Raw genomic sequence first — 24,090 nt, 5'->3', positions numbered from 1 at the left:
TTCATTCAGCGAACATTTATTTAGAACCTACTATGTCCCTGGCACTGTGCTGGGGATATAAAAAAAATAATGAGCACACACGCTTAAACATAATGGTCACTATGCATCATTCACTCTTTTTAAGTGTTCCACATATAGTAACTATTAATTCTAACAACTCTATGAAGTAGATACTACAGGGCAAGGATTTGACTCAGGACCACCTGGCTACTGAATTTATGTTGCTAATCACTGTACCTACCATACTGCCACTCAAATAAGCTAAGGTCCTACCTTCACATAGTATTAGGAGAGGAAGAAACAATTTAACAATTACAGTAAACACTATGTGCTAAAATGGGCCTCTAAATTAGGAGGGTTTTAACAGAAGAGGTAATACCTGTATTCTAAAGGAATTAGCTAGATAAAGACTGGCTAAAAGTGACCACTAAGATAAAGACATGAAACAGTCATCCACTCATTCAATTCTACAACTATTTATTGAGTGCCTACTATGTGCCAGGCACTTAGGATATATCCGTGAAAAAAACCTCAAGATCTTGCCTTAGTGGATCTTACTTTCCAGGGGAAGAAAATAACAAAAAACAAGTAAATTACATAGCAAGTTAGAAAAAGCAAAGTACTGTGGAAATAAAAAAAATTTTTTGAGTAGAAGAATGGGAGTATGGGAGTATGACATGGTTTCATTGTTAAATAGCGTGGTCAGGATAGGTCTTGTTAAAAAGGTATGATTTGAAGAAGAGGGAAAAGTGTTCTAGGAATAGGAACAGATAGAGCAAACACAATAAATAGAAGTGTGACTAGCTTTAAAAAGAAAATCAAGAAAGCTAGTGTAGTAGAGAAAGGGTAAGAAGAGAAGAGAAAAACAAAGGGCTAGTCAGTAAGAACTCCTCAGCTTTTATTCTAAATTAAATGAGGAGCAACTGAAGCATTCTGAGTGTGGAGAAGAGGAAGGACATGATATGACTTAAGTTTTTGAAGAACCATTTTGATTGTTGTGCTGAGAACAGACTATAGTTGACTCTTGAACAACATAGGGGTTAGGGACACACCAACCCCTATGAGGTCAAAATCTGCATATAACTTTTGACTCCCTCAAAACTTAACCACTAACAGCATGCTGTTGACCAAAAGGCTTACTGATAACATAGTCTACTAATACATATTTTATATATTTATTATGTACTGTATTCTCACAATAAAGTAAGCTAGAGAAAAGAAAATGTTAAGAAAATTATAAGAGAAAAATATTTACAGTAATATGCTATATTGAAAAAAAATTCACGTAAGTGGACCTGCACAGTCCATGTTATTCAAGGGTCAACTGTATAAAGAAAAATGGTAGATATAGGGAAACTCATTATGAGGCTATGGTAGTAATCCAAGCCAAAGATGATGGTGGCTAGCTCGGACCTGCATGTTAACGGTGCAGGTGGTGAGAAGTGGTCAAATATATTTTGAAATAGAAATGACAGGATTTCCTGACAGATTTGATACAGGGTATAAAAGAGGGAAGTAAAGGATGATTCCAAGGCTTCTGACTGAGCAACTGAAAGGATGAAGTGCCATCAACTTAGATGTGAACACTGCCATGTGGAGAAAGAGGAAGACCAGAAGTCCAGATTTAGCCATGTTAAGTTTAAGATCTCTATTAGACATCTAAGTAGAGACATTAAATAGGCAGCTGGATACAACTATAGAATTCAGGAGTGTGGTATGGCCGAAGATTTAAATTTGGGAGTATCATACAGATGGTATGTAAAACCCATACAACTGGATAAGATCACCAAGGGAGTGTAGATACAGAAGAAAGGGGAGGGGATCAGCGATTGAGCTCTGGAGCATGCCAACATTAAGAGACTAAAGAGGAAAGGAGAAACCAGGGAAGGAGATTGAGAAGAAATAATCAGCCATGGGTGTGCTATCCTGAAAGTCAAGTTAAGAAATTTTTCAGAGAAGAAAATAATCCACTGGCAAATATTGCTGATACATCAAAAATATAAAAATTGAAAAGTGACAATTGGATTTAGCAATATGGAAGATAATGATATTGATGTACAAGTTTTGGTAGGTTGATGAGGGTCAAAGCCTGACTACACTGAGTTAAGAGGAAACAGGTATCAGAAATAGTGAATATGGACAATTCTTTCAAGAAGTTTTATTGCAAAAGGATGCAAAGGAATAGCTGGGAAGGGAAATGATGTCCATATTTTTATTTAAAATGGGAGAAATAAAAGCATGTTTGCTTACTGAATGAAAAATTGCTAACTTAGGAAGGATAAAGAAGAATTGCTGGAGCAGTGTTCTAGAATAAACAAGAAGGGATGGGAGTAAATACACAAGTGGAGAAAATTAGATAGCAACATGGGAAGTTCCTTTACAAAAGCAGGCATGAAGGCAGACTATGTGAGTGCAGACAGCAGCAGGTGGTGGTAGAAGTTCTCTTTTGACTTCTTCAGTTTTCTCAGTGAAGTAATAAGCAAAATCATTAGCTGAGTATTGGTGGTTTGAGAGGAGAGGAGAAAGAAGTCTAGGAAAGTGGGAGAGTTAAAGGGACTAAGAACAACTGTTCAGGGAACTACATATAATTCAATATAGCTAGAGCAATCACTTCAGTAATGCTTTCATTTCTATAATAATATATCTGTCTATTTCAGAAGACTACATACTTCTGGAGTACACAATCCATGAATATTCATCTTTGGTCCCCTAGCCCTCAAAATAATGTCTGGCACATAGCAGGTCCTTAATAAAAGAATGTTGAATGATTAAATAAGCAAGCCACCCCCTAATGGAGGAAAGAGCCTTTATTTTTCCACCAATCTGGCAACATAATTTCCATATGTTAAAGTTTTGATCACAGCCCAACTCCTGAAGGAAATTTTCCTTGTCTAAATGAAAAAGATACAAAGAATTACCATGACATGATTCAAACAATATACATTTTCCAAAAGGAGGTATAAATCCATTAGGGAATCATAAGCACTGAAAAACTAAACCAGATCAACCCCTCACTTCACAGATGAGGAAAATGAGGCCAAGAGGCTTATGCAAAGTCAGTCAATCTACTATTAAAGAGCTTCAATCGAAGGCATCACAAATTCTACAGATAGAAAAGCCAAAAACAAAAACAAAAAAAAGCTTACTTTGCCATGTTTTTCCTTCATGGCATTACTTTGGTTGTCTGTTTCTGTCTTCTTGGTATCATCTTTTGGTTGGTCTGCCTTAGCTTTGTTTTCCTCAGCAATTGAGTTTTTCTCAGTTGCACTACTTGAATTATATTCCCACTTCACAAACTTCTCTTCTACTATGCCCTTCAGCTGAAAGTCATCCATTCTTTTTGGGTCAAAGCCTTCAATCTATATAAAAAGGCATTCCAAATTGGTAGTGGAAAAATTATTAAAAAAAAAAACAAAAACAAAAAGGTGGACAAACAAACAAACCAGAATTCCAGCTTAAAATGTTTGAACAGAGCACTCTGTAAGAGCAAACTACATATATACATGCACATATGTCACAAATTCGTGCTTACCCAACTTCCAAGTAAGCAAGGAAGAAGAGGGGGTTTTCTTTGTTGTAGAAAAAACATCACCATTAAAGCAAAACAGTAAGAAGGGATTCCACCATCAGTTTGGGAGTCAATATAGCATAACTGCAAAACAAAGGGGGAGAAATTACTGCCATCAGCTTTAATTTTCTTTGTTCCCCTCATAATATAGATTTTTTTTTCCTACTATGATCATTGTAAAACGTTTAAACAACGAAAATTATAAGGAATGACCTGAAATCTCACCACCCTGAAATAACTATTAACACATTGGTGACAATCTTTCCATTCATTTCTTTATTGCATATAAAGTCATATATATATTTTAGTTAAATGGAACATCATACATAGTGCTTTTACTCTGTACACATTTTTAAAATATTATTTTCTTACCTTGCTTCTTCTACTGCCTCAATGTTAACAATCGTCTATAAACTTTCATGCCTTTTTCTATACTCTAATAACCATATACAAATGTATTCCTATATATTTCTATTTTCTGTATAAATGCAGGAAGGATTTTGTTTTATGTCATTCTCTTACCAAAATTGTGTATTATACACATCTGTGTATTATTCTTCTCCCTTAACAATATACTAACAAAGTTCCTCTAAGTCAATTAGTACAGATCTAACATATTTATTTATTTTCCTAACATTCTTTTAAATGCTTAAATTATAGTCTATGATCTGGATGGCTACTAGTAATCTCCCTACCCAAGGACATTCACATTCTGTTCCCAATTTTTGCCACTTTAAGCAATGCTGTTTCATCTTTATATATATTTCCTAATTACTGGTGCTTATTTATATGAACTATTTTCCCAAGATGTGTTTGCTGGATTTAAAAATGTGTGATAGAGGGGTGCCTGAGTGGCACAATCAGTTAAGCATCCATCTCTTGGTTCCAGCTCAGGTCGAGGTCTAAGGGTCATGGGATCAAGTCCCATGTTGGGGTCTGTGCTTAGCGCTGAGTCTGCTTGGGTTTCTCTCTCCCTCTCTGCTTCCTCCACCCCCACGCTCGCTTGCACTCTAATAAATAAATCTTTAAAAATAAGTAAATAAATAAAAAAATATGTGATATATTTGAATTCTAATAAGATTTTCCAAAATCACTAAAAAATTCCTCTTTTCACCAGTAACATGAGTGTACACATAACACTTTCCAACATTAAGTATTACCACTTAAAAAAAATGCCAATGGAAGGTGCTGGGTGGCTCAGTTGGTTAAGCGACTGCCTTTGGCTCACGTCATGATCCCAGGGTCCTATGATTGGCCCGCATCGGGGTCCCTGCTCACATCAGGTTCCCTGTGGGGAGCCTGCTTCTCCCTCTCCCTCTGCCACTCCCCCTGACTGTGTTCTCCTGCTCTGTCAAATAAATAAATTTTAAAAATCTTAAAAAAAAAAAAAAATGCCAATGGGGTGTGTGAGATATAATTATCTAATAATTATTCAATTTGAATTTCCTCAGTGTTAAGAGATTACACAATTTTCATGTTTACTAACCATTCAGACTTGCTCTTTGCTGAACTGCCTATTGAATCTTTTGCCAATTTTTCTATTTGTATACATTGCATATCAATTTACATTACAGTTAATAATCCTTTAAATCTGATACATGCACTAGAACAATGGTATTTTTCCCAACCTGTTTTTATTTTGACCGTTATCATATAAAATACATTAATGTATATATAGTTAAATATGCTTTTGCTATATAGCTTCTAGGTTTCCTATCATGGTAAAAAAGTTTCCCCAAACCACAGTACAGATACATACTCTTAAACTTTCTCCTAAAATCTTGATTTTTCATTTAAGTAGAATTTATTTTTGCATTTAGTGTCCTAAGGATCCAACATTATTTTCTTCAAGAAATATACAGTTGTTCACTGAACTCTACCTATGAAACTAATAATACACTACATGTTAATTAATTGAATTTAAAAAACACAAAATTAAATTTTAAAAAAATACAGTGAAAAAAATAAAATAAAAAATAAAAAATATACAGTTGTGACAGCACCACTTATCAAGTCATTGTTTTATCACTGAAATGAAGTATTTTATTTTTTTCATATATTAAAATTTCATTTACACTAGGATCTACTTCTGGGCCTCCTATTCTGTTCCACAAATCTATTTGTCTATTCCTATGCCAAAGGCATATACTTGAGTAAGCAGTTTTATAGTGGTAAAGTAGGTCCCCTTCATTAGTGTTCTCCTTCTGAATTCTTTTGGCTATTCTTAAACATTCTTCCATACTAATTTTAAGACCATTTTATCAAATTTTTAAAAACTCTTGGTAATTCTAATTGAAATTACTGTACATCTGAAAATTAAATTAAGATGATTTTACATTTTAGGGGTACTATCTCCTTATCTAAGAACTTTGTATCTTTGCATTTTCCAAAAATTCAGTTCTCATCAATTACTCACTTCCCCTAAACTCTCATAACCAAAACCTTTACAAGTCTTACCTCCAAAACTTATCCCAAATCTGTCTACTATGCTTTATATCCATTCTAACCTAGCACAGACCATTATCACCTCTGGCTGATCTACTACAGCAGCCTGATTAATGGGCTCCCTCCTTGTATTCTTTATCCCAGAAAGATCTTTTCAAAGTATAAATCACATCAAGCCATATACCACTTTTAAAACTGCTTTCTCACTGCAATTAAAATCCAAATTCCCAGGATGCCTGGGTGGCTCAGTTGGTTTAGCGGCTGCCTTCAGCTCAGGTCATGATCCCAGGGTACTGGGATTGAGTCCCGCATCGGGCTCCTTGCTCAGCGGGGGAGTCTGCCTCTCCCTCTGCTCCTCCCCCTCTGCTCAAGCTCCCTCTCTCTCTCGGACAAATAAATAAAATCTTGAAAAAAAAAAAAAAAATCCAAATGCCTTACCACAGAAACATTCACTCTCACTTCATTCCAGCCACTCCTGCCTTCCTTTCTGTTCCTCACAAGCTCTTTCGTACCTTAGAAGCTTTGTACTACCTATTTGTTGGATGCTATTCCCTGAGACTTTCAAGTAGCTGGTTGCTGCTGGTCTGAGTTTAAATACCAATTCCTCAAAGAGACCTTCCCTAACCATCTGGTGTAATGTCACCCTCTTATCACATCATCTCATTTTTATAGCTAAAATCTATCAGATACTGTGTTACTTATATATTTATTTACTGGCTGATTCTTCCACAAGTATGCAAGCTTTGTGACAGTAAGACTCCGTATGTCTTGTTAGATATTTCAAGCACCTAGAACAGTGTCTGGGACATAGGAAGCATTTAACAAATGTTTGCTGAATAAACGAATTTGTTCAGATTTCATTTTTACCTTTCAATAATATAAGATTCTCTACCTTTATTAAATTTATTCCTTAATATTTTATAATTTGTGTCACTAAGGAATATTTTTCCATTTCCACTCTACCAGGTTATTTCCATGACAAAGAAAACCTACTGATTATTTTATGTTTATATTGTAATTTGTCATCTTACAAATTTTTTTTAACAAATTCTCTTATTAATCCCAACAGTTTTCTTACTAAAGTTGTATAGATATACAATCATATCTTCAAAGAAATTTTATTATTTCTTCAATATTTACATTATTTCATTTTCTTATTGCATGTTTAAATCTCCCAAAACAATGTACGACATTACTGGTGAACACCTCTGTAATACTCCTAATTCTAAACATATTGCTTGAGTAATTCACTGTTTAGAATGATGTTTGTTATTTTTTTTTAGTAAAAAGTCTTCATCAATTTCCTTTACTAGTTTAAGAGGGTTTTTTAAATGAAAAACATGCCTTTTTCAGCATCCATGTTTTTTCTGCTTCAAATTGTTAATATAATAAATTATGTTAACAGATTTCATGAAATTAAACCATTCTTATACTCCTGAAATAAATCCTGTATAGTCATGGCATATAACCTTTTGATACACTAATATATTCCACTTGTTTATATTTCATTTAGACTTTTGCATTTACGTAAGTAAGACTGGTCTTATACTTAGATTTTTTTTTAATTTTTGTTTTTATTTTTTATTTAAATAATAAAGATAATAATCACTAAAGTTTAATGCCTTGGCAAATTTAAGAATACAGGGGCTCCTGGTTGGCTCAGTCAATAGAACATGACTCTTGTACTTGGGGTCATGAGTTCAAGCCCCACGTTGGGCATACACCTTACTTGAAAAAAAAAAAAAAAAGAATACAATTTAAAATGAAAGGATAAAAAACACTTATAAAAAGAGCTTCAATTTTTCCACTAGAATAAATTCCCTTTTATCCCTGGAGTCCTAGGACAGGAGGTATGCTGCCTAATGACTAAGTCAAGTTAATTAGAAACTTTTCGGTAACTGTAAGGAACTGTTCATGTATGCTGTTAACATTACTAGACATCTCACAGAGTAATAACATTTAGGGAGTTTACAAGAGAGCTCTTCAAACACAGGGAGGGATCTTATAGCCAAGCTGTGGAAACAACCTAAATGTCTATCAACAGATAAAAAAAAAGTCGGTATACACATACAATGGAATCTTATTCAGCCTTAAAAAAGAGAATTCTCCCGTTTGCAATAACATGGATGGACCTAGGGGACATTTTGCTAAGTGAAAGAAAAAAGACACAGTAAGACAAATGCTAATCTCCGTTATGTAGAATCTAAAATAGTCAAACTCATAGGAGCAGAGGTTAAAATGGTGGTTACCAGAAGCTGGGAGAGAGAAATGAAGAGATTTTGGTCAAGGGATACAAAATTTCAGTTATATAAAATGAGTAAGTTCTGGTGATCTAATGTATATAGCATGGTGACTATAGGTAACACTACTATACTATATACCTAAAATTTGCTAAGAAGGTACATCCCAAGTGTTCTCACCACACACACAATAAAGGTAACTACGTGAGGTAACAGGTTGGTAATCACTTCACAATTAATACATATATCAAATTATCAAGTTGTACATTGTATTTTTTTTTTTTTTTAAGATTTTATTTGTCAGAGGGCGACTGGGTGGCTCAGTCGTTAAGCGTCTGCCTTTGGCTCAGGTCATGATCCCAGGGTCCTGGGATTGAATCCTGCATCGGGCTCCCTGCTCAGTGGGGAGCCTGCTTCTCCCACTCCCACTCCCCCTGCCTGTGTTCCCTCTCTCACTGTGTCTCTCTCTGTCAAGTAAATAAATAAAATCTTTAAAAAAAAAAAAAAGATTTTATTTGTCAGAGAAAGAGCACAAGCAGGGCGAGTGGCAGGCAGAGAGAGAAGCAGGCTCCCCACTGAGCAAGGAGCCCTATGCAGGACTCGATCCCAAGACCCTGGGGATCATGGATGAGCCAAAGGCAGATGCTTAACCAACTGAGCCACCCAGGCATCCCAAGTTGTATTTATACATAGAATAAAAAATAAAAATTTAAAAACCCAGGGAGCTCTTTTTTACTTGTAGATTATTTTTTTTATTACCTGTCAGTTGGTCCTCAGTACCTTTTTAATTTAAGTATAATTGACATACAATGTTACATTAGTTTCAGGTATACAACATAATGATTCAACAACTCTGTATGTCATGCTATGCTCACAAGTATATCTACCATCTGTTACCACCAATACTATTTTTTAAGATTTTATTTATTTATTTGAGAGAGAGAGAATGAGATAGAGAGAGCATGAGAGGGGGGAGGGTCAGAGGGAGAAGCAGACTCCCTGCTGAGCAGGGAGCCCGATGTGGGACTCAATCCCAGGACTCCAAGATCATAACCTGAGTTGAAGGCAGTCGCTTAACCAACTGAGCCACCCAGGCGCCCCACCAATGCTATCATAATACCACTGACTATATTCCTTATGCTATACCTTTCAGTCATGAAACTTATTCATTCCATACCAGAAACCTGTATCTCCCATTCCTCTTCACCCATTTTCTGCCCATCATCCTACCCTCCTCTCCTCTGGCAACCACCAGTTTGTTCTCTGCTATTTTGTTTTTTAGATTCCACGTAAGTGAAATCATATTGTGTTTGTCTTTCTCTAACTTATTTCACTTAGCATAATACCCTCTATGTCCACCCATGTTGTTGCAAATAGCAAGATTTATATATACACACACACACAAACACACACACACACCTTCTTTATACATGCATTTATCAATAGACACTTGGGTCACTTGCATATCTTGGCTATTATAAATAATGTTGCATAAACATAGGGATGCATACATCTTTTCAAATTAGTGTTTTCTTTTTCTCTGGGTAAATACCCAGTAGTGGAATCACTGAATCGAATGTTATTTCTAATGTTAATTTTCTGAGGAACCTCCATACAATTTTCCACAGTGGCTGCACCAATTTACATTCCTACTAATAAGAGGGTCCCTTTTACTCCACATCCTCGCCAACACCTGTTATTTCTTATCTTTTTGGTAATAGCCATTCTGACTCGGTGTAAGGTGCTATCTCATTGTGGTTATTTTTTTAATTTTTTTTAATATTTTATTTATTTATTTGAGAGAGAGAGAGAGAGAGACAGCAAGAGAGGGAACACAAGCAGGGGGAATGGGAGAGGAAGAAGCAGGCTTCCCGCTGAGCAGGGAGCCTGATGCGGGGCTCAATCCCAGGACGCTGAGATCATGACCTGAGCTGAAGGCAGACGCTTAACCATCTGAGCCACCCAGGCACCCTGAGCACTCTTTTCTAAGAGCCACTTTAGGAAAGAAAGTTTATAGACCACATTTTTTTTTCCCAAGTGAAAATAACTTATTTGGGGGCGCCTGGGTAGCTCAATGGGCTGAGCCACATTGGGCTCCCAGCTCAGCGGGGGGCCTGCTTCTCCCTCTGACCCTCTCCCCTCTCATGCTGTTTCTCACTCTTTAAAAAAAAAAAAAGAACTTATTTGAATATCATTTACATTCTTCTAACACAGTCTACTTACTTGAATTAAAAAATATGAGAAAACTGACACTATTTTATGATTACTAGAAAATTAGGGCATAATTAAGAAATACCATCCAAGGGGCAACTGTTTATTCTTTCATCCATTATGAAACCAATAACCTTCCCAGAGTTGATACACTGAGTTTCCTGAATGACAGCTGTATTTCATATACCAGTCTCATCTCACACTCTGAGAAACTTTGAGTTTTTGCACCAGTTCTTTTTTTTTTTTTTAAGATTTTATTTATTTATTTGAGAGAGAGAGTGAGAGAGAGAGAGAGCACAAGAGGGAGGAGCGGGAGAGGGAGTAGCAGACTCCCTGCTGAGCAGGGAGCCCGATGCGGGACTCAATCCCGGGACTCCAGGATCACGACCTGAGCCGAAGGCAGGCGCTTAACTGACTGAGCCACCCAGGCACCCTGCACCAGTTCTTATTCCTGTTGACTTACTGTTGTTTAAATAGTCTCAGTTGCCAATTAAAAAAAGTGTCTAGCATTTTAGAGTTCAAAGTACATTCTCATGCAGTATCTCATATCACCTTTGACATAATCTCTCCAGATGGAAAAACTAAGGCTCAAGTGAAATGTCTTGCTCAAAAATCACATAAATACTTATAAAAACTAGAGTTGGAATTGGTTTATTCCATCTCACAGCACTAAATTTCTATAGTATGCTAGGCACAAGGGATAATGAAATAAACAAGGAGAGGTACTCACTCTCCCTCAGTCTGGTTCAGTGCTCCCAGTCACTTCCAAGGGTTAAAAATCCCCTTTCTGAAGAAACTGGGCCATGCATGTATTCAATAAATACTTATTAAATGCATACTAAGTGCTGGCATAGTTAAATAAGCAGCACTGGGACCATCGGTGAATAAATAAAACAGAGTTTTCCTCACTAAGTTCACAATTTTCATGGAAGAAAATTAAGAAAAATAAATATATGTATGTCAAATGCTATGAAAAAAATAAAGCAGGGTAAAAGCAGGGAGAATGATGAAGGCAATGTTATTTTATATAAGGTGATTAAGGGAACTCTGACAAGGTGAAATTTGAGCACAAACTTGAAGGAAGTAAAAAAGTGACCATGCTGGAAATGTGGGATAAGAACATTCTAGATGAAGGGAACAGCAAACGCAAAGGCCTTGAGTTGAAACAGCACCAACCTTAGGATTTCTGACTGTTATTTACTTTTCAAGCTGTTCCTTACTCAACCAACCAGGTTGGGTCTGCCCCAAACCCTGAGTTCAATCCTCTTATCAGAGTCCAAACAAAAAATTCCAAAAAGAATTCTCTAGCAGTTTTTGCTCTCATTTATCATTCCACCACTATCCCCTTAATCCATCTTCTTTGTACAAGACTGAAAATTTGCTCATCACTAATATAACAAGACATGAATACTACACTAATTAAGAACATACACAGAAAAGCTATACTCTCTCTAGTCATTTGGACTGATAACGGTAATTACTTTATTACTCCTCCTTACCTCCATACCAAAGAAATGACTATAAAGGGAACCATAGCCTTTAATAATTAATTCTAATTTAGGAAACAACTGATTCTCAGCAGTTACCCAGTCAGAAAGTGCTGTAGGTTATCAATAATTTAAAGGAAAGAGAATAATGTTTTAAGGCAGAGATGGGAAAAAAAGATGCTAACAAAAAAACCTTGTAAACCTATGCATTAACTTATATCTTATAATTTTAACTCACATTAAGAGTGAAAACTTGAGCCTCATTTACTATGTGAAAGAGAACATTTCTGTACTACATAAAAGGAGAATAACAAATCAATTACTCTATGTCTGTGAGACTGTTTTATTTTCACGTCCATAATCAGAACCTGCCACATCACTTTCCATCTAGCACGGATAACCACTTTATCCCCAATATTAAGATTTATGTTACATGTTAGTGCAGGAAAAAGCCTGAGTTACTTCAAGACAGATACTTTTTTCTTCTGCTTCACTTACCTTAGCCCAGTAGCGAAAGGCTAACACCAAGGGAGTAAAGACAGGTTCCAACTTGCCAAGAGCAGCAAGTAAATCAGTAGTGAGGCATGCCATATCATTTCCTGCACTCACTCTACAAAGCAAACCACTGTGAATGAGGAAGAAACAAATTTCACTGTATTAATACCTTAATAATACCTTAAAAACCAGAATATTCCAAATCCTATGGCTATACTTTCTAGTCACCATAATTTTTTTTGTTTTTATTATTATGTTCAATTAGCCAGCATTATAGTACATCATTAGTTTTTTATGTAGTGTTCAATGATGCATTAGTTGAGTACAGCACGCAGTGCTCATCACCACACGTGCCCTGCTTAATACCCATCACCTGGTTACCCCATCCCCCACCGTCTCCCTTCTGTAACCCTCAGTTTGGTTCTTGCAGTCCAGAGTCTCTCATGGTTTTCTTAGTCACCATATTTTAATACCTAGGAAGTCATAATAAAAATAAGAATTTCAATAAACTGAGAGCTAGCTGAAAACTAAAAATCATTTCCATCACTAAAGTTCCATATAAAGATGTTTTAAATATTCATTTGTACGTCACAAATTTCAACCTTATTTAGTATTTAAATTCATCAGAAATTACAAAATTAGTTTTACATCAAAGACATTGATTTTATCAATGTCAAGTGGTACAACATATCTTCCCAGTTTATTCTTTTTGCTTTGCACAGGATAAAAAGAAAAAAATGAAATGCTGAACTGACTAGCTATACTTCTTGACCCTAATTTTTCCTATCCAACTTTTCATGATTTTATTGCTACTTTCAGATTAGAAAGGATGTATGTATTAACCCGTAGGTAATGCTTATGTGTAAATGAAAATAGGAGCTACCTTAAAGGGGTGACAGAATTATAGCAGAGATATTTTGGTGGCAGGGAGAAGAATGTATCTGAGGTTCCACAAACAGGCAATTTGACACAATGTGGTTACAAAACAAAAAAACAAAAAACACTAGAAGTTAGAAGTCAGAATACTTCCATTCCCATTTTACTCTAAATGATGTGAATTTGGTCAAATCATTTAATTTCTCCAGGTCTCAATTTTCTAATTAGAAAACAACAAAGTTGAATTAGATCTCCATAGATCCTTATAACTTTGAATAAGAAAATACAGTACTCTTAAAATTTAAGATATATAGGTTACTTTTCAATAAAAGAACCTTTAATTATTTCTGTATTGCTTCCATGTCTCCCACATTGATCTCAAATAGGATTATTTCAGTTTCCTTTTTCACAGGCACATTGCTGAGTCCTATAGACATCTGACTAGAAAGGCAAGATTAGTCTTCAGTGACTCTTTTTCAGTGAACTAAAAACTAGATTCTAAAAAACTGTGAGCTCCTTGAGAAGAATGGCTATTTCTTATTTATGTTTGTATCCCTACAGCAAAGTAGTACCTAACATACAGTAAATGTTCAATACTGTTGGGTGAATGAACTTGAGGAAAAAAATGAAAAGTTTTGCCTTACTGTGTTTTGTTTTTAACTGGTAATTCTATTTCTTGTTCACATACTTTTAGTAAGCTTTTATTTTTAATAACTAGAAATTAGCTTAGTTATATTAATCCAAAGAGAAATCTAAAACAAAATTTTCTGTCTTGGAAACGTTCACTGCATACTTGGTTATTGTTGTTATTTCAAAAAATATTTTCTATTCATTGTTACCAACCTTTTCCGATCTTTGCACACCACAACAGGAACTTTGGCGTGAAAATCAGATTCCACATCTATATATAATACTAATAAAGAAAAAAATAAATAAACCAAGTAAGATAATATCAACATCTCTCAAATATTTACTCTAGGATAAAGATTAAGCAATAGTATCCTTCTAAAAATCACTCGCATTGCTTCTGTGATAACACACACTTCTCATTATGAGCATCAACCCAACAGAATCTCTTACCTCTCTTGGTATCATTTGCTGTATATCACAAACCACAGGCATAGTCCAAAATATTGTCCAAAAATTATAATCACCTTAAGAAAGGACTTAACATCTCTAAAAGTTTGAATATTTCCTAATAAGTATATAATCTAGTCAGTTATTAAACCTTCAAAAAAATATGGCAAACAACAAACACCACTTACTTCTATTTCCGAAGAAGTCATGAAATGAGAACCTACAATTCTCTGACAATTTAATTCTTTTAAATCATCCATGCAAGTAAAAGGCTAACTCTGCTGGCCCCATTTCCTATTAATATATGAAGAGTCTGCCAAATCAAAGCTCTTAAGGAAGAAGATTTGGTAAAGCACACTTCCACTCTGAAGTCTTTCTCTGCATCTCCCAGGTAGGCCCCATGTCATAAATGTTTAGTCTAATGAAATGTTTTAATACTATTTCATTTGAGGTTTAAAGAATATCTCTTAGTAGTACTTGTTGGAATTATTAATTTATTAAAAAATCATGTGCTGGAAATCTATATGCCAGGAATTGCATTATGTGTGGTAGATATGACAATGAATAAGACACAAAGAGCTCAATTATGGGTTTGGAATAAAAATATAGAAACAAATCAATCCTGTAGATGACAAGATAGAAGTCTTGAGTACAATGAAGGCATAGAGGTGGCTGAATAGTATTCCATTGTGTGTGTGTGTGTGTGTATATGTACACACACACACACATATATATATACAACTTCTTTATCCATTCATCTGTCGATGGACATCTTAAGGAGAGCACATGATGTAATGAGCACTGGGTATGATATGAGACTGATGAATCACTGAACTCTACCTCTGAAACTAAAAATACACCGTATGTTAATTAATTGAATTTAAATTAAAAAATAAACTAAAAAAAATTTTTTTAAAAGGTGCTAATAATTTTTTAATCAAAATGTATTTTGTAGGGTGCCTGGGTGGCTCAGTTGGTTAAGCGACTGCCTTTGGCTCAGGTCATGATCCTGGAGTCCCTGGATGGAGTCCCTGGATGGAGTCCCGCATCGGGCTCCCTGCTCGGCAGGGAGTCTGCTTCTCCCTCTGACCCTACCCCCTCTCATGTGCTTGCTCTCTCTCATTCTCTCTCTCTCAAATAAATAAATAAAATCTTTAAAAAAAAAAAGTATTTTGTAAGCCTATGTTATGTGACTTAAGATGATCTAGTCATATATTTAAAATACATTTGCAGGATGCCTGGGTGGGTCAGTCAGTTAAACATCTGCCTTCGGCTCAGGTCATGATCCCAAAGTCCTGGGATCCAGTCCCGCATCCAGCTCCTTGCTCAGCAGGGAGCCTGTTTCTCCCTCTGCCTGCCACTCCCCGTTTGTGCTCTCTCTCAATCTCTCTTTCTGACAAATAAATAAAATCTTTAAAAAATAAATACGTTTGCTAGGTTGATACTGTCCACTGATTCTAAAGAAGTAAAAGCTCTATGTCCATCTCTTATCTGTAATATGCTTTAGAGTTTTTTGCAATAAGAAACAAATATTAAGAAAAAAATGATACTAAAATCCCTTTACAAGATTAACTGGACCAAATTATTCCCCTAAAAACTAAGGAAAATGGCCAACAAGAAGCTGACAAATAATCAAAAACTGACATGGAAGAGAGAGAGAAAGGAAGTTTAGAACTGACTATGAAGTCAATGAAAGGGTAAGGCTAAGGTCAGTAAGCTATCTCTTCTAAGCCAAACTGCAAATATTTTTGCCAGGTACTTATGATTCAAAAAATTTAAGATGACAATAATAATAACAATCACACAGCAAGACTTTAATAAGAAGTTACTATAAACTAAGCACTTCTAAGCTGTGGCTTAGCCCATTTCATTCTCACAACAATCTTCTCATCAAAAGATAATAAAAAATATATATACATATATAGCCATTTTACAGATGAGAATACTGAAACATTAACACTTAAATAATTTGTCAAAGGATATAACCAATAAGTGGCAGAACTAAAATTTGAGCCCAGAAAATCTGGCTCCAGATCCTGAGCTCTTAAGCATTTACTTTTAACAAGAAAAGCAGTAAATAAAAAAACAAGAAAATGATATTCCATATTGTACTACATGACCTAGGGCCTGGTTTAACACAGCTGGAATTTTAAAAAATTTTATTTTAAGATGTATTTTTACCTATATGAATGTCCATTTTACACCCGAAGCAATCCAGACAAGGCAGATATGAAAAACATTTAATAGGTATGATTTGGTTGATGTAATATAAATGATTAGTTTAATATTAAGTGGAAAAAAAATAATGCATGCACACATTTTTCCCCACATCTCTCCCTAAATCATCCTTCATCAAACAACCTCCTAATGATTATAGGTTTTCTGCCTTTTACACAAGGAATGCCCATAATATTCAAAGCTAACATTTTTAAAATTACCCAAAAGGCAGTACTTTTTTACATATCAACTTTAAATATACTTTTGATCTAATGACATATAAATTTTGTAGCACACCTATTCAACAAATACATAAGTATATGTATTATAATGACCCAAATATGCTATGAGCGTTACTTTACCTTGGTTAGCCATATATAAACAACACATTGCATGTACCCTTAAAGAATTTTCTTTAGAAAGACAAATTAAAAAAGAAACTCACCACTTTTTTTTAAAATCCCAAGCACTTGTATCAGTAGATCTGGATGATTCATCTAAAAGATTTCAAATTAAATCAATATACTACTTTCATAGTTCAAGTTGCGTATTTTAGAGAGAATTCAATTTCATTAAATATTTAAATAAAATCATGCTCTGTATCTTAAAATAATGAAAAAAATAGTTTTACTTTTAACAAATCTTGTTCATAGAAGTAGAATCTAATAAATAATGTAGTGCTATTATTCCAGTAATATTCCTAGAATTAATAAATTCTCAGTATGAGAAAAGATTCTGGAATTTCACAGCAAAACAAATGGGAAAAAAATCAGTTTACCAAAAAACTGTTAAAGAGAAGTTGTTGAGATAGGAAATTTAAGAGGTACTGATACTGGCAGTATGGTCAAAAAGCTTAGATTAAATACTACTTTAACAAGCTTGTCAAAGCTTAGTTTAATATGTACTTCACTATTTTAAAGTATTTAATAATCATATGCTAATTGTAAGTAAATGATTATATCAAATGAGAAATAAAACATCAAACTTTCACCTAAATTGAACCGCTTTGAGCATTAAAATTATTTTAAAAAATCAATAATACATGTAAATCGATCATTTTAAATGTTTCATAGGTCAATAAATAAGTAATGTTAGCAATGTTAGTTACTACTTATTTAAAAAGTACCCACAATGTACCAGACACACTACCCAAAAATGCCTGGTATACAGCATCTCATGTAATATAAAGTTATTATCCCTGTTTTGGAAATTAAAAAACTGAGTCTCAGAAAGGTCAAGTAACTTCCTCGTTGCAGCCAAGATTTGAACACAGATGTATGATTTCAAAGCTCTTTTCACTTTCTATACTGCCTACTACAAGCAGTAACTATTCAACATAATCAAATATGTATAAGCATTTTCCTTTGTTTTTTACTGCATTCCTCTGCTTTCTTCTTCCTCTCCCTTATTTCTTTATTCCACCTATGTCTAACACCTAATAGTTTCCAAAAGCAACCTTTAATTACGATAGTAACACTCTACAAACCAGAGTTTTATAGTCCCCTACATCTTCTCTAAAAAGATAATTAAAAAAATACCAAGTACTAGTTAAGAATCACATAGAAAAAGGTTTTTCTAATTACTTACCCTGGGAGGAAATTTTATATCTATATTAACATCACTATTTTTCAGAGCAAACTTAGTCAGAGATGAGCCATACAACCTAAGTGAACACTCTGGAAATAAAGGAAAAAATATCAAAGCATGAAACAGAGTGCAAATAGGGGAAAATTAAAAAAACAATGGTAGAAAAATGCATATATTTTAATTGTGTCTTCCAATTCTAATTATAACATTTATAGAAGAATGACATCCTTTCTAACCTATCTAACAAAATAATAAAAATGTTTCTCAATTATGGGGTTCAGGGACAAAGGAAGAAATTACTTATAAAAGTCCAGTGTTTAAACAAAATTTTAGAATAGTTCATTTAGGAATGACTAGAAGTATGTTTAACATTTAATCTGTAACAGTAAAGAATGTACTAACCTAGGTACAGCTATTGTCATAAACTACATTTATTTATTTTTAGATATTTATATTTATGTAAGAGAGAGCACTAAAATGGTGAATGGATCACAGACATTCAATGCCAATGCTCTTTAAAAATACAAAGAGAAGCCTAGTCACCTGAACAAAGAAACAAAATCCTGTGGCTTTGAAGGGTTCACAAAACAAAATATATAGGAATAGTAAGATACAACCTACATCTTTTTCAGACTATTAAATATGTTATTTCAAAAATCATAATAAGGCGGGGCGCCTGGGTGGCTCAGTCGTTAAGCGTCTGCCTTCGGCTCAGGTCATGATCCCAGGGTCCTGGGATCGAGCCCCGCATCGGGCTCCCTGCTCAGCAGGAAGCCTGCTTCTCCTCTCCCACTCCCCCTGCTTGTGTTCCCTCTCTCGCTGTGTCTCTCTCTGTCAAATAAATAAATAAAATCTTAAAAAAAAAAAAAATCATAATAAGGCAAATTTTAAAAGGATCTCACCAGAGGGCAAGTTGAAAAATAACATGATTGGAACTACTCAGGCAGGCCAGGTGCAGTTTCTTAGAAAATGTGAGCTCATACTCATTCATATATATATAAGTCTACTTTTCAAGCTCACAAAATGTCTGAAAGTCACTGAAGTCATTAAGATCATAAAAATTTCATTTCTATTCTTAAAATAGTAAATTATTTCTTTTTTTTAAAGCATCTTTTTTTTTTAAGTTATTTAAGTAATCTCTACACCCCATGTGCGGCTCTAATCCACAACCTGAAGATCCAAGAGTCACACGTTCTTCCAACTGAGCCAGCCAGGTGCCCAATAGTAAATTATTTCTGTATACAATTTATATTAGTACTCAATGTTTTTTCATAGAAAACCGCATTATTACAGAAGTAATAAAGAGAAATCAAATTGTTTTCCATTTTTAAATTTCAATTTTACATTCTTATAAATCTCACAATGGCTCTATATAAAACTATAATTTGTCAACTGTTCAATACCCTTTGGTGGTGAGAAATAAGTCTTATTTAATAGACATAAATTAAATACTGATGCAAAAAAAATAGCAGGAGCTAAACAAATATAATCTTTATATAAATGTCTACAATAAACCTGGCACAACTCGTGCTTACACCAAAAACATAAGCTTTCTGTAAAGAAAGAGCAGAATCAAAAAGAAATAAAAGTGCAGATTTTACTTCTAATGACCTCACTTAAACAAATTAATTTTTCCCCAACATCAGGCCAACAGGAATCTTATTAAGTGACTGGCTGGAATGTATATACTGAAAATAATATAACTAAAATGTCCACTCAGAAGTCAAAGATACTATAATTTTAATAATATTAATAATATAATTTAATATAATATTAAATATATGACCTTTAAGAAATTTTCCTGTATCTGACATTTTAAAAATTTTATTACAAAAATTGTGCTATGTCATAACTCATTTTCCTTTCCTGAAATATTTCCCCCAAAAAATCACTTTTAAAATAATTAAATTCATCTGCTTTTAAGATAGAGAAACAGAAATGAAAACATTAAGAAATTTACACTAAGTTCAACAGGAAGCAAGGGGAAGAGTTGTACTATTTTAAATATTAAACATAAAGTATATTTTTACCTGGTAAAAATGTTGTTATCACCTTTGACATTTCCTCCACAATTTCCTGACGGACTCTGAGGTCATCATCTTTTATTCCATGTTCTTTTGCTAATTCAATAACTGCAACACTTAAAGCAGCCAGGTGGGCAGGGGTAGGAGGTGGCAGAGAACGAAGCTCACTTTCTTCCTGTTTTTCCTATTAGTGTAACATTTAACAACAACGTAAACATTTTTTTCTATTTTAATGTCCTTACATTTAGGATAGAAAGACTATACAAATGTATTAACTCAACAAATATTCACCTTCTATGTGCCTGATTCAAGACACCTAGGATATGGAAGAGAACAAGACAAAAATCCCTTCCTTTGTAAGTATTGGAAGATGGAGGGGTCCTTTGGGGCAGGTTCCTATTAAACATTAAGAAAATAAAATTTGGGGCACCTGGGTGGCTCAGATGGTTAAGCGTCTGCCTTCGGCTCAGGTCATGATCCCAGGGTCCTGGGATCGAGTCCCGCATCAGGCTCCCTGCTCCTTGGGAGTCTGCTTCTCCCTCTCTCTCTCTGTCTATCATGAATAAATAAATAAAATCTAAAAAAAAAAAAAAGAAAAGAAAAGAAAATTTGTTCTACTTTACTGTCTGCATAAATTCTGAAATGCTACATCAAAGCCAAAATATTTTAAGTACAGCACTTAGCTGATAATTTTGTGGATAATTTTGTTATAGCAAAGAGATTGTTTTAGATGTAGCAGAAAGTCTTAAATCCTCTCTGATCTGTGTTTTAAATGGTCACAGGAAAACATCCTAGATCACCATCATCACATTTGTTATACTGCCTACCATTTACAATTGATTTCTGTCATTTTATCCAATGCTAAGCCAAATGTGCTTAAATATTAAGCATATATTTAGCATATATAGAATCAAAACCCTTGATTCTACTAAAAGTTTGAAACCCAATTTAAACCCAAATCTAAAGAGGGACGAACTATATTATATATACACAATGATTTTTTTTTTAAGATTTTATTTATTTGACAGAGAGAGACAAAGCAAGAGAGGGAACACAAGCAGGGGGAGTGGGAGAGGGAGAAGTAGGCTTCCCCGTGGAGCAGGGAGCCCGATGCGGGGCTCGATCCCAGAACCCTGGGATCATGACCTGAGCCGAAGGCAAACACTTAACGGCTGAGCCACCCAGGCGCCCCACACAATGATTTTTAAAGATTAATTTTTTTATTCTGATTTTTAAAAAAAATACATGCTAATTGCAAAAGCTACATAAAACACAGAAAATACAAAGAAAATCATCCATGATCTAACATCATACTATTTCCTTTCCTTTTTTTTTTTTTTTTAAGATTTTATTTATTCATTTGAGAGAGAGTGAGCAAGAGAGGGGTAAGGGCAGAGGGAGAAAGACTCCCTGGAGCCTGAGGTGGGACTCAGTCCCAGGACCCTGAGATCATAACCTGAGCCAAAATCAAAAGTCAGACACTTAACCAACTGAGCCATTCAGGAGCCCCTTCCTTTATTTTTTTTACCATAACTGAGACCATACCATTTCTTTAATGTTATAATAATGGCATTTTCTATCCCCACATTTCAGTCAAGAGACATTCTCTTATTTTTTGAGACATGTAGCTCCCAACAGATCTAAAAATCAAAAGTAGTTTATTCTCTCTTCTCTACCCCCCACAATATAGTTAAACAAAGACTTTGGTCTATTTCTACTTTTATTCATTGTTACCATATTCAGTCTCAACATAAAGTTTACCTGTATCTTAGGTAACATGGGGGTAAGACAACCTCATTTTTATAAGTTTCTGTGAATATTTCTGCAATCTTAATTATAATCTAAATCTTGAATGTCTAAAGTTTTCAGGTATATTTTTTTAGGATTCATCCAAGGTATTAATAGCTACACACTTAATTAAAAATTAAAAAAATTATATAAGATTAACAAGCAACACAACTATTTTATATATGCAGAACTACCAAAAAATTCTCTGAACTATATTGCTAGATTGTTATGGAAATAAAAAGATAAGAAACAATAAATGAACATAGTCCTCTACCTACATTATTAATAAGCCTATCCTACTTCCTTTAGAATACTGTTCCATCTAACAATCTCACTGATATCCTCCTATCATTGATCATCCTCATACATCCTATCGTAAGTATGACAGAGATAATAGACAACAGATAAATAAATGTATACTATCAGGTCAGGTAAAGCTATGAAAAAAATCAAACAGGGTAAGACTTCAGACTGATGGGCAAGGGTTATTATTTTAGAATACAGTGGACAAAGAAGGCCCCTCTAAACAAGTAATGTTTAGCAGAAACCTAAAAATGAAAGAGAGAGACATTTAAATTTCTGGGGGAAGAGCATTCCAGAGACAGAGAACAGTAAATGCAGAGACTTGGGAGGCAAGAAAGTACCTAATGTTATTTGAAGAGATCAGTGTGGCTAAAGGGTTAACAAAGGGGTGATTGGAAGATGATGAGGTTGAAAAGTTAACTAGAAGCCAAATATCGTATGACCTTATGAAACTTGATAAGGACTTACATTTTATTCTAAGTTGGGAAGCCAAAGAAGGGCTATGAGCAGAAAGTAACATGATATGACATATTTTAAAAGAGCAATCCTGGCTGATAAATGAAGAATAATAGACTGTATGGGGGCAGGAAGGAGGGCTAAGGTGGAAGTAGTCCAGGTGAAAGACGGTGGTAGCATAGACTAAAACAGAAAGAGTAGGAGTGCTTGGTTGGCTCAGTCAGTAGAGCATGCAACTCGGACCTCAAGGTCATAAGTTTGAGCCCCACATTGGGCGTAAAGATTACCAAAAAAAAAAAAAAAAAAAAAAAAAACCAGAAAGAGCCGAGTGTATGACAAATGACTAAATTTGGAATACACAATGTTTTTGTTTGTTTGTTTGTTTGTTAAGATTTTATTTATTTATTTGACAGAGAAAGACACAGCAAGAGAGGGAACACAAGTAGGGGGAGTGGGAGAGGGAGAAGCAGGCTTCCCGCCGATCAGGGAGCCCAATGCAGGGCTCAATCCCAGGATCCTGGGATCATGACCTGAGCCGAAGGCAGACACTTAACAACTGAGCCACCCAGGCGCCCCGGAATACAAAATGTTTTGAAAGTAAATTCTATAGAATTTATTAATAGTTTGAATGTGGGGTGTAAATGAGAGGGATAAATCAAAGGTGCTTGTCCTAGACAACTGAGTAAATAAATGGTGGTGCCTTCTGCTGAGATGAGGTAAGTTCTGGAAAGTTCTGGAAAGAATCAGTTTAGGCTAGGAAAACGTGCCCAAGAAGCAAGAGTCTCCTAATGAGTCTCCTATTTCCAGCCTTTGGTCCTTTTTCCTATTCCCCTTACTTCCACCAGTTAGTCTCCTACTTTAAAACTTTCAATAAATCCTCAACAGAATACCAGCAAACCAAATTCGGCAAAATATTAAATAGATTATACACCATGACAAGTACAATTTATTCCTGGAATGCAAGAATGGTTCAACATACAATAATCAATCAATGTAATCACCTTAACAAAATGAGAGAAAAAAAATGACTTGATTATCTTGATCAATGCATAAAAAGTATTCAACAAAATTTAACACCCTTTTGTGGTAAAAAAAACAAAACAAAACAAAAAACAAACAAACAAAAACACTCACCAACTAGGAATAAAAAGAAACTACCTCCAGATAATAAAGACCTATTTGAAAAACCCACAGCTAACATTATACTCAGTGGTTAAAGGCTGAAAGCTTTTTCTCTAAGATCAGTAAAACAAGTCAAGAATGCCCATTTTCACCACTTCTATTCAACATATTAGAAGTGTTAGCCAGAAAAAGAA

The 24,090-nt window shown here is 34.6% G+C and overlaps 1 protein-coding gene across 11 annotated transcripts in view; it reads right to left on the bottom strand.

The window, feature by feature from the left end:
* TUT4 (terminal uridylyl transferase 4) overlaps positions 1 to 24,090 on the bottom strand; it is a 125,140-nt gene that overhangs the window by 42,731 nt on the left and 58,319 nt on the right. For all 11 annotated transcript variants that reach the window (XR_010410940.1, XM_045897693.3, XM_045897689.3 and 8 more), the window contains exons 5-11: positions 20,234 to 20,411; positions 18,204 to 18,292; positions 17,062 to 17,113; positions 14,166 to 14,235; positions 12,450 to 12,576; positions 3,533 to 3,652; positions 3,147 to 3,359 (exon numbers count right to left, since the gene is read on the bottom strand). Coding sequence is in view for 10 of the 11 variants with exons in the window: in XM_045897693.3 (XP_045753649.1) it covers positions 3,147 to 3,359; positions 3,533 to 3,652; positions 12,450 to 12,576; positions 14,166 to 14,235; positions 17,062 to 17,113; positions 18,204 to 18,292; positions 20,234 to 20,411 (849 nt within the window). In the remaining variant the exon portion in view is untranslated. The remainder of the gene's footprint in view (positions 1 to 3,146; positions 3,360 to 3,532; positions 3,653 to 12,449; positions 12,577 to 14,165; positions 14,236 to 17,061; positions 17,114 to 18,203; positions 18,293 to 20,233; positions 20,412 to 24,090) is intronic.

Source organism: Mirounga angustirostris, unplaced genomic scaffold (genome assembly GCF_029215605.1).
Source record: "Mirounga angustirostris isolate CCGP_5_RB_7025 unplaced genomic scaffold, mMirAng1.0.hap1 SCAF_4, whole genome shotgun sequence".
Taxonomy (NCBI): Eukaryota; Metazoa; Chordata; class Mammalia; order Carnivora; family Phocidae; genus Mirounga; species Mirounga angustirostris.
The sequence above is the reverse complement of the archived record's forward strand: the minus strand, read 5'-3'. Positions and strand labels throughout refer to the sequence as shown.